The sequence below is a fragment of the Drosophila teissieri genome, chromosome 2R, assembly GCF_016746235.2.
Source record: "Drosophila teissieri strain GT53w chromosome 2R, Prin_Dtei_1.1, whole genome shotgun sequence".
NCBI lineage: Eukaryota > Metazoa > Arthropoda > Insecta > Diptera > Drosophilidae > Drosophila > Drosophila teissieri.
Genome location: NC_053030.1, coordinates 19,640,225 through 19,651,719, shown reverse-complemented (window position 1 = coordinate 19,651,719; position 11,495 = coordinate 19,640,225). Strand labels below are relative to the sequence as shown.

Below are 11,495 nucleotides of genomic sequence, written 5' to 3'. Positions count from 1 at the left end.
TATCACGCATTGCTCATTCCCCATTCTGGTCGAGATTTGCACACTTTATTTCGGGCCTCGGACGAACTGATCCCCTCCCCCCAGTCCCCCTCCCCCTACCCCTCCCGCAATCCAACCAACCAGTTTATGATGATGGCCAAAAACCGAGGCCAGAAACCCAATCGAGCCCCTGCACCGAGCAAACTGAAAATCTCACTTCCTTGAGATCTTTTAATAATGCCATCTTTACAAATATTTTTGGTCACCTGGCAGAGATTTCCTATCTTTTCAGTTTAAACGGAGAGAAGCTCCTATTCGTTAAGCTTTTCTAATATATGGTAGTATTATATTTTTTACAGTGTAGAACATTAGTTGGTCGATAGGACATGGTAGAATTGTACGGTTTTATTGCGACTTGATAAGATCTCTTCAGATTTCATAAAAATAACCCTCTTTAAATGGGCATTTAATGGATTCCCTTATCGTGCGATAGCTTAAGAGCTCAAGATTCCTGCACATGTGGTTGGAAAATGTGAATTGCTGAAGCCCCCAGAACTCGTAACTTACCCAGCACGAGATCCGATTCGAAATGATAGTTTTACTGGGAATCAAATTTAAATTAGGTTGACTCAAATACTCGCTCACTCCCGTCACACAACTAAAAATACATGTCTGAATATATACGTTTAAGTACATATATACAGAAGTCGCCACATATACGTAACACTGCCTTTGTTCATATCGCGTGCTTGAAAGAGGAAAAAAAAAAGCATTTATTCAAATTCCGCTTATCAACAAGTTCGCTCCGCCACTGAAATGTTCCCCAATCCCCCCAACACAACCCAAGTCGCCTCGTTCCCCACTTTCCAGTCGCCCGCCGAGTTCGAAGCTATAAAATGTGCACGGCACTCAAATATGCGAGATACGCTCGAAATGGGGATTAAATGATTGCAAAATTGATTTGCCAGCTCGACTTAGTTTTGTGATCCAACTTTATCTGCCGGCGGAGCCTAGAGTAAAGTATTTAACTCAAATCTGCGATTTCTAGTCTGCCATCTTTGCTGCGTCAGCAAAACGTTCCGAACATTCCAGGTTGTACTCAGCACGTGTTTCTTGGATATGGTAGAATATGGTATCCCATATCCAAAACGTCAGATTTACGTTCCTAACAATGTAGATATTGGTTGCGGTTGATCACCTAGCAACTTGTCTTTACATAAGCTAATTCTACATGTAATCTACATATGTAGCTTACACTCTACAAAACATCTCTACGGCGATCTCTATTTTTGTAGCATACTTTTTGGGGCGTTGGTAAGCCAAATCCCAAGTTTCATTGATAGCTCTTTCATTCATAAAATCGTCAAGCAAACTATCTACATATACTAGACAAAACTATTTTAAAAAAAAATCCATATAAACTAACTAGATTAAAGAATACTTCTATTTCCATTTTATGGAGGCTATAAGTGCTTTAAATGACACTCAAGTGTTAAAGCTTCATTTTACTATATGTAACTGTTAGGATACCATATTATGATGTACGGATTCTTCACTTAATAACAATTAATTAATAAAAAAAACTATATCTAACAAATAGTGGTTAAACTAAACATTTTGACTTGATCTGATCTCAAAAACAAGGATTTAGAATAGCATAGTTCCAAGAGGATCAATAAATGTACAACTAAAGCGCTGGAAGATTTTCTAAGTTCATAATTCTTAATTTGAGCACTGAACTCAAAATAAACAAGCGAAATATATTGTTTTATTTGACCTTCAAAACCGAACACTTCCCACCCACATTAAAGCCCCACCACATGTGGGAATCAAACATCTCTGTGGTTTTCTTTTCACATGTTGCTCATGCTCTTTTTATTGTTTTTTTTTTTCTTGAATTTTTTGTTTTTTTCTTTTTTTGCATGGGTAATCCTATCACATAGCATTAACAAACTAAAACTTAAGACGAGTGGAATGCAAATACGAAGTAGTCACAGTTAACAAATACACTTTACAAATATACACGGCCAATGCGAGAATGCATTGCACCCGGCTGCAAATAGGGTAGATAGTTTTGGATTTTATAGGAGAGCGGAACTAGCTGACTAGTAGTTTCGGTACCCATTTAACTAAGTCCCCGTCATCCGTGCATCTAGTGCTGCGACTCCACCTGGGGCGTGGAGTTGCGACGAGGCTTCGCCGGAGGATCGTTCCAGGGCTGGACATTCGCCTTGCCGAAGATCACGTACAGAGTATTGCCCACCAGGTAGAAGGCGGCCGCAATGAAGAACACAATGCGCCACTGCTCGGGATCGTGCTGGAAAGGAGATCGGGAGATTGGGGTTAGTCAAGGAACTCTGACATTGATTATACATCGATGGTAGACTCACCTCATCTGTGACAATGAATCCCACGATCAGCGGGGCAATGATGCTCATGATGTTGGCCACACCGTTGGTGATGCCCATGAGGATGCCAGCGAAGTTGGGCGACAGATCGATGTGGTTCATGTTGTAGCCCAGGTAGGTGGCTCCGTTCATGCCCACGGTGAAGCAGAGAAGGACCACGGCCAGCTCGGACTGATCTGGGTTGACGTAGGCCAAGCCAATCAAGGTGACCATGGGAATCCACAGACCAATGGAGTTGAAGAGCTTCCTGCTCGTCACTCTTGAAATGCAGTTTCGGTTGTTCAACTGGGCGGATATCGATGAGAATACAAAGGACATGGCGAACATGCAGACGTAGGGCAGCGCGGAGAGGAGAGCATTCGACTTGATGTCCTTGCCCAGGATGTTCTTCATGTAGCTGGGGATCTCGGTGAGAAGGGTCCAGAAACCCCAGTTGTGCACCGAGTGGGCGACGATCAGCACGAGGAAGGCGGGTGACGTAAAGAAGCTCAGCCAGGGCGTGGGCAACAGCTCCTTGGGCCGCTCCTGGTCACCGGTCAGCTCGTCGGCCTGCGACATCTCGATCAGCTTCTTCTCCTCAGCCGAGATGCTCTTGCACTCTTGTGGCGATCCTGCGCCAAAGAAGAAGTACACCACCGACCACACGCATCCAATTCCTCCCGAGATATAGAAGATGCTGGGCCAGCCGATGGGCGAAGCTGCGATTACACCACTGGTGGCCAGCATGATGATCGTTCCGAACTGGTTACCCGAGTAGGCACAGGTGCCCAACGTGGCCCTCTCCTTGGGCGGCGCCCAGTGGGAGAGGATCGTGTGGGTGGAGGGAAAGACCACTCCCTGGCACAGACCCTCCACCACACGCAGTGCGCAGACCAGCTGCCAGCCTCCGATCCTGGCGCAAATGGGTGTCAGGATGTTCAGGACCGAGCAGATGGCCAGTCCCGACAGGATCATCACCTTGCCGCCATATTTCCTCGCCAATTGACCCGCCGGCACTTGGGTGATCACATAGCCCCAGAAGAAACTACTCAGCAGCAGGGATTTCGTCTTCTCCGACCAGTTGTACTCCTGCAGGAAAGATGATCGAAAAGTAATTTAGTATTTGGTTAGCTTTAATACTGATTTACGCATATACTTACGGGAAAATCGGGATTCACGGACGCGGCATCGGTCATGGCCACCACAGCCACGGAGAGGTTCACTCGGAGGGCATAGGCCACCGTGAGGGCGAAGAAGAGCAGGAAGATCTGGAAGTGGCGGATGCCCAAGCCGGAGTCTAGAAAGCAATCAGAAAGCAATCGAATCGATTAGGTAAGGCTGGGTAATCTGACACCCATATTGATCTTCAGCCCAGTCAATGGGCAATCACCCCCATCGATTAGCAGAGCTAATCAGCCGCATTATCAGCGGCATTATCATAGACACATGTACCTATATGTACAAGTATATGTTCTAACTGCGGGGATGTGTCTGTAGGTCACCTGTAGGTCGCCAAGACACGGACACGAACTTTCCTTCTACGTTCCCAGATCCTACCCCCAGGTGAATGGATTTACGACCGCCGGTTTATTTGCCCTAATAATTGTTCTTCCATTTCGGGCGTAATTTAAGCATAAATTTATCATCCCTTATCAGCCAGACAAGCGACGAGGAGACACAATTATTTGCCTTTCTATTTGCATTCGGGGGGCGGCTTCTGTTTCTGGTTTCTGGATTACGAAAAAAATTCCATTCATAGATATGGCGCCAAATTGTCGGCCACACTTCAGAGGCTATGTCTGCGCCCCTGAACCACCCAACCACCTCCCACTCTCCACCCCTTTCACCCCAAGCTAGTCAGATATGAAACTATATCTGGATGTAGAGGAGCTAGTGCTCGATGTTTGTTTAATCTCGAGTTGGCTGTCAGAGATTAACAGGCTGGGAGTGGGCCATTAGGAGAGCCAGTTACAACCGCTTTACAGCGGGCTATTCTAAAATCCCGAATTAATCCCCATTTGCACTTCTATGTGCCAACTGAATTCGGGGGCTCGTCTTTTATGGATATTCTCTTATCAACGCTGATAAGAGCTCCTACGCAATTTCTCGCCAGTTGACAGAGAGCTATTCATAGTAAATCTATCTTTTTCGAGCTGCTGGAAAGAAGCTGTGGTAATGTTGGGATTCTTTTGTGGTCGATTAAATAAATTTGTAAATATATTACATTTAATTATACATAAACTTAGAAGTTCAGGCAAGAAATGCAAGCTATGCACACTTATTTTTATAAATGCACAATCTATTTTCATATTAATTTACAGATTACACTTTACTTTGTAATTTACACACCTAACGAAAGTCCTATTTCTATATTTAAGCCAAGCTATTTTCCTAACTAAGCTTTCTTCCCTTGAAGCTCTTTGGACAACACCCTGAATTAGGACCCACCTTCATCCTCAAAGCGACGATTCTTCACAGTGGTAACCATACTGAGCCAATTAACTAATTAACTCTGAATGAATGTAGTGTGTGGGATTTGAGGCAAAGGCACTACCGTTCGGCTTGGAGCCTGTTCACTAACTGATGGCTTCTTGGCGGAGCATCAGCAGGTGCTTTGCGCAAATAGTCAGATCATCTAACCAGCATCGCCTGGTAATCTTGTGGCTATATGGGTAAGCCTATCTGTATATGGCAGTGCTATAGCTCGCGGCTACAACTGTATCTGTATCTGTATCTGTATCTGGAACTGTGACGTTAGCTGTCGCTCTGATTTGTTGACAGTGTAAAAGCGCGTGGCAGTTGCTTGTTCCTGCCAGTTGCACCCCACCACCCCAACAACACCAACCCACTTTCGACCCCTGGGGGTGTGCTTATCTCCAGCTTTTGATGTAACCAGTTGAGGCATTCAGGCATTGAGGCATTATGCTGATCACAAGGCCAGCGCATGCTACGATCCTATCATAGATCCTAAATTATCTGCGATTTATTGCCTACATACGGTTTTCGAATCGTTAACCGATAGCTTTGAACTTGAAAGCGGTTGGCAATTGGATCGTATTCCATATAGCGAAGCTTTGCATTCAATGGCAAAGCTCAAGCGCCAAAAGCCAACTGGCTAAAGCTGCAATGTTATTGTTTACTACGGTGTGGAGTGCCTACAACGCACCAGAATCAAACTTTAAAGCTCTCGCTAACCACAAGTCACGCAATTAGAGCTGTAATTATCAAGCAAACGGAATTATGCATTTTAATTGCGTTCCATTTCCCACATTGATGTGCAGTCACTCAATGAATCGATTTCAGTTTGGCCACTGGACACGCTTCTGGGGTAATCATCTCATAGCTTTGGGGACTCAGTGTCCCTATCATTTGGGGCTGATAAGGAGACGGCAAATGTGACAGGTGGAAACTCCGCGCCGAAGGCGTTAAGACCAACGACTTTCAAATGTCCAGGCACTTCACTTCCACATTGACCAGATAGCGAGCGCCACTCGATGACATTCCAGATAGGGTTTTCATTCGATGATAGCCCGGTGTCGTTGGTGTTCGGGGGATAATGGCCGTCAAGTGGCAAGATGTCACAACTTGCCCCAGACAAGGCCCACTCACTTGGCCACCTTGTGCCGCCGGGCGGATGGACAGTTGGATAGATGGATGGATGGATGGATGGACGGCTGATAAGCCTGCTTTTTGGCCGAGTTTGTATCTGGTACAAACTGGCGGAGCGGGTTTCTCCAAACCGATAGAACCACCCACAACGCAGGGGCTTACATTGGACACCACTAATTTGTATTGGAAAATATGGTTTTTGAATGGGTGTATACTGGATTTGTGTATGTGTGTCAAGTGACTGAATTCTAATACTACACAGAAGTAGAAAAAGTGGTGTTTGGTCGTAAAACAACTGGAGAAAAAGTTACTTACTTCATAAGTAAATAAATATAAATGCAGTCATCTACTTGCATCGGTTTGAAATAGGTTTTTTTAGTGCAAACAATTTTTCCCCGTGCATTTGGTGGCCTATCAGCTCCACAGCCTTCCGTTCTACCCGTGATTTGTGACCCGACTTGCGGTGTCAGCCTCGTCTCGATGTGAGGTTTTTGCGTTATTTAGCGGGCGCCATGGCGCCTGCCTTGCCAATTTGAATATTTAGTGAAATTATTTAAATATACAATTACAAGTAATCCAAACTTGGCTGCTTATTTCGAGCGTACATGTGTAATTTATGCTCTGACGGAAGAGTTTGCCGCATTTTTCTCATTTTGTCAAGTGCTAATGAATTTGCATGCAGGCCACTTGGCGCCCGATAATTGCACGCAGCTCTAAATAAAGATATTCGATTTATTAGCGATAAATGTGCATATTTAATTAGCCACATGCCTTATCCCTAAAGGCTTGGCTCCCCGCCTCTCACCAAGATATCCAACTAGCCACATACACTTCCCCCTCGACAGCCGTGTGGTTGTTGTTTCGTTTCGTTTGGTTTAGTCAAAGCAGGAACATAATAGGAAATATGCGAGATTTATGTTTTCGCCATATACGCGGCCGACTCTAATTGTTCAAAGAATCGTATCTCTCAATCGCAATCTCAATCTGAATCTCAATCTGAATGTGTTTCTGAATCGGAGTCTGAGTCTGAATCCGCAGCTGATGTTTGCTGTTGTTTAGTAGCAGTATTTGTGCACTAGTTGCTCATTAGTCGCCGGCACTAAACTGGATTCGCCTCAGACAGCCTGTCGAGTATTGGAGCATTCTTTGTGATCTGTTGCGTTTGTTTACCTGCGATTTTCGTATTCCACATACGCCCCGTTGTCCCGTACACCCAAACAAAAAGAGCACGAAATGAAATGATCCGGTTTGCTGGGTGGTTTTGTGCCCTGGGTCGCGATTTGCATACGAACTTTGATGATTTATATTTACGAAACCGCTTCCTGTCTGTCCGATTTATCAGCTTTTCCGTTCTGCGGACAGGCCCCTCTCATCCTATCGAAACTAATTCAGATTTAATGACCAGCCTCTAATAATAATGAAGTCGAACTCGTTCCAGTAGTGACTAACACCCATCAAGCAAAACAGATTTTGGCACCAAGAAAACACTTGTACAGAAAAAGTGAAATAAGGTGAGTAACAACAACAAATAATTAACCGTCACTGCCACTTAAGATTTAATCACATTTTGTCAAATTAGCAAACTGGCCGCACTTCAAAATTAATTGTGCATCGTAATCGAACAGCAAGCTTCAGGTTTGGAAAACTTTCGGCAAAACGTTGATCCTATCGTTTTGGCTTTTATCACTGAAAAAACACTCAAAAGTCGCCTTCTTTAGGGCTGACTTTTATATAACTTTTCATGATGCAACAGATCGTTAAATCACTTCCGAACTAAAGTTCTCGGTTGAATGGTCACTGGCTTTTATGGCTTGTAAAATAAATTAGAGTATAAACCATATAATTTCCAGAAAGTAAAACGTGTTTGTTGTGGGCACAAACAAAAAAGTGAATCTTTTCGCACACCGCCCATGTCGTAAGCCACTTGCTAAATTGGTTTCAATCAAACTATTTAATGTGCACAACTTAAGTAACTTTCATCGCCACCTACCAGTAATTACAATTACTTAAGGGTTATCTAACCATAGTTCCACTTACGTTTGCCCACGGCCTCATCCTCTTTGGTGGAGTTTTTGGCCTCCATGTCCATGGTTCCATTGCTGCCACCGCAACACAAGAGCTTCATGATGACTGGCTTTTGGCTATTGGCTTTTGACTATTGGTGATTACTCTCTCAAGGGAATTACTTTCTAAACGAGTGTTGGCAGTGTATTCGTTGGATTGTTCTATCACTTTTACGCCTGGGCCGCTCTTAATGCGGCGTGGTAATTAAATATTTGCCAGCGGTCGAAGCAAATGCCACCATATTCACAACCGATGCAATTGCTTTCGTTACTGCCCGATTTCGATGTTCTGATGGCGTCGGATCGTTACAATTTGATGTCAACTATGTGCTATAGTTAGTGTACTAAAGTACCGCTCTCGACGACGCTGCGCTTTCAGACCGACTGAACAATGAGTCGGCGCGCGGACTCCATTTATACGCTGCTCGATCGATCGCCACTCAAACACACGCTCCGTGCTCGCACGCTCCAAAATACGTCACCGGAGATTTGAGCCAGCCAACCAGCCAGTTAGCCAGTTAGCAAGCCAACAAGCCAGCTAGCCAGTAGGCACTCCATGGAAAGCACTCTCCAAGTGAAAAATCCGGCGGACAGAGAAATTCCCCAGAAGCAGACCACTTGCCCGCTTCGTGGACAGCGTGTGGGGTGGGCGTTGTGGTCGAGATATCCGTGAAATCGAATCTTATCGAACTCATCTTTAGATTACCCGGACTTGTCAGGGACTCCGCAAGCGTACAAGTGTATGTAGAACACATCGCGTTTACGTTCGCGTCGAGTGGCCGGACCTCGCACCCAATCAAAGCAGGCTCATTTGATGATCTTGACATAATGATATATTCTTTGGTATCAATCCCGAGGGCGATGCGAATGGCCTGCAACGCACCGCCATGGCAGCGAAATGGGCCAGTGGAAAATTTACAGCCGGCAGACTGGGGGTCTTCAGCTATTCGAGTGAATGAAGCACAGATACCTTTTTGGTAAACACAGATTGAGTTATTGGGCGTCAAGGGAAACCCCGATCAACAAAAAGAAAAAATACAAAATACAAAATAAAAGCCGAAAACAAAAATACGAACAAAAAGAGCGCAGAGTGGCGTAGCTTGAAAACTGGTTAAGCGATCACTTGCCGTACTCGTGGATGCCACGGAACTTCAAGCTCAACGATCTATCAAACTATCTGCGGGTATTCGGAAATTCCTGGCAGAGATTGGAGATTGGACTGAAGTGGAGTGCAGTGCTCTTGACATTAGGGCACTTTCACTTTTATCCGCGCAAGACGCGGGCCCAATTAGAAATGTTCTCGGCTGTCGTCGCACAGTGCAGGTGCTGATTGAAATTCTTAGTTATGCATAGTTCATGCCTGGCTGCTCCAATGGAATTCGTTTGGGATCTCATCTACCTCTCGCTATAAAGCGATTCACATTGTTGGGTTTTTTTTTTAAGACAATAACTGGCATTTCTTGCAACTTAGTATCTTTACCACGCCGCGTACGTACACAGATATCTCATTGTATCGCCGACTTTGTGTGGATTCGCGCACATCACATTGCCAAATTTACGGCCCCGCAAATGAAAGTTCGATCTAATGGTGCGTCAGCAGAGCAAACAAGTGCTTTAGATAGCTCCGCGAGCGTTGGAGCGTTGGAGCGATGTATCTGCCTATTTTGGGCACATGCCCGTCTCATGTCCCCTGGAAATGAAAACAAACTGATTATCTTCAGTCGCTAAACAACGGAGGCATCGGTTGAAACCATCGAATCAAGTGGACGCGTGCTCCAGAATAGGTGTGCTAAACGATCTTAAGTCCGCTCAGATGATATCAGATATCGTGTCCAATCTGGAATTGGTACCGCCTCAGTACCAGGCGGGGGGCTGGAACTGCGGATCTCCTCCTAATACACTTGTCATGATGCCGCTGTTTGGGTTTCTCATCTCTGCTCATCAAACGAGTTACGAGCATCTGAGAGCGAAGGTAGTTTGGGCTCTTGCTGATGGTCGGGTCACGAATCGATTGGTTAGGTTTCGTTAGACACTTTTAGTGGGTATTTTGGTGGATATAATACCCTACTCACTCTACAGGAAAATCACTATCAAGGGCGCTACGCAGACCATAGGAGTGAGTCGCATCATATATAATACGAATCTCTTTTGCAAACCATTGATTGTGTCAGTTGAACGCCGAGGTATAATATTTTATGCTAGCACTGTGCTTTAAATTTTAAAATTTAAATCAATGGAGATTTTGCTATGATTTATTTATTTAAGATTATAACACAGCACAAATTCTATAAAGTGAGAGAAATTGAGAATTGAAACTGAATAATAATTAGTAAACTACCATCAAATGCACTGTTCAGAATTTATCCCATAAAAACCCCCGCAGTGATCACCGATTTCACCATAATGTTATTGTTCACATCCATTACAAGCATATTGAGTTAATCTAACTTTGGTTTTAGTAACGCTATTTAATCGCCCTTATGCATTATTGAAATCTGTGCTGGCTGCAGCGCATTAATTGTGTTTCGATAGCCGAATGTTTTATGGATTCAGCCATCTCGTGCTTGGCACAAAAGGTTCCCGAAATATTAATAGATCTGTTAATAGATTCATTGGTAACTAAAATAGCTCCCTAAGAGATGCACATCGATTAGGGTTTATGTAAATTGGAAAGGTCTACAGATAGAGCAGCTCTTCCGCTGGCGAATGATGCAGCATTTTCCGATCCCCAACCGAACTTCCACCCCCCAGCGAAGTGATCACGCTATGCTCCACTGCCAAATCCGTATGATGTCTGTGCTTTTGTTTTTATTTTTGTTTCTGTTTCAGCTTTTCGCTTTTCACATTTCACATGTCAGGTGGCAGAGGGGGCGGAGTATTGGCTCGGAATAATTGCCAGTCAATGCAATTACACATCCTCCGTCGGATTTTATCGGTCGGGTGTTATTCCACCAATTACAATCCGTTACACATTTTTTTTTTGCAGCCCAGCAAAACGAGCAGTTGTTCTAATGGATTACAGATTCGTACTACATACATGTACATACTATATAGACTTTCAGTCTGCATCTGATTGCACAAGTGATGAATGATGCCCAAGTTCTTAATATGCAAAACGTGCTGTTTGGCTTGAACTTGGCCAACGACAAGTCGACGTTAGTTCCTCAATCATAGGCAACCATAGGCTTACACCCCCTCGGCGTGTCACATGGAAATTCAAGTTCAAGTGCCCGTCGTCGCTCAATGGAAACCGAACGAACTGCCGCTAAATTGGCAAGCTTTGTTGGCCCCGCCAATAACATAGCACATAACTAAGCTAAGTACGACCGATCCGATGTTGGCCTATACTAAAGTCGGCCGAACGATCGCATTTGGCTTTTCAAGCGGCTCGTTGCGCATGCTAATTGCCAGCTGATAGTCGATTTTGGCTCAGATGACATTGACTAGGGTACTTCCA

The 11,495-nt window shown here is 44.5% G+C and overlaps 1 protein-coding gene across 2 annotated transcripts; it reads right to left on the bottom strand.

Moving 5' to 3' along the window:
• Positions 1-1,872: 1,872 nt before the first annotated feature.
• Positions 1,873-8,342, bottom strand: LOC122613861 (putative inorganic phosphate cotransporter). Of its 2 annotated transcripts, none has more exons than XM_043788273.1 (4): positions 8,013-8,342; positions 3,527-3,663; positions 2,370-3,455; positions 1,873-2,296 (listed from the first exon to the last, which is right to left on the bottom strand). In XM_043788273.1, exons 1-4 carry the CDS (start codon positions 8,098-8,100, stop codon positions 2,132-2,134), a joined length of 1,476 nt encoding a protein of 491 aa, XP_043644208.1. In that variant the 5' UTR covers positions 8,101-8,342; the 3' UTR covers positions 1,873-2,131. The 2 variants fall into 2 exon arrangements, with proteins under 2 accessions (XP_043644208.1, XP_043644209.1); XM_043788274.1 differs by lacking the exon at positions 8,013-8,342 and adding an exon at positions 4,815-4,909.
• Positions 8,343-11,495: the final 3,153 nt, after the last annotated feature.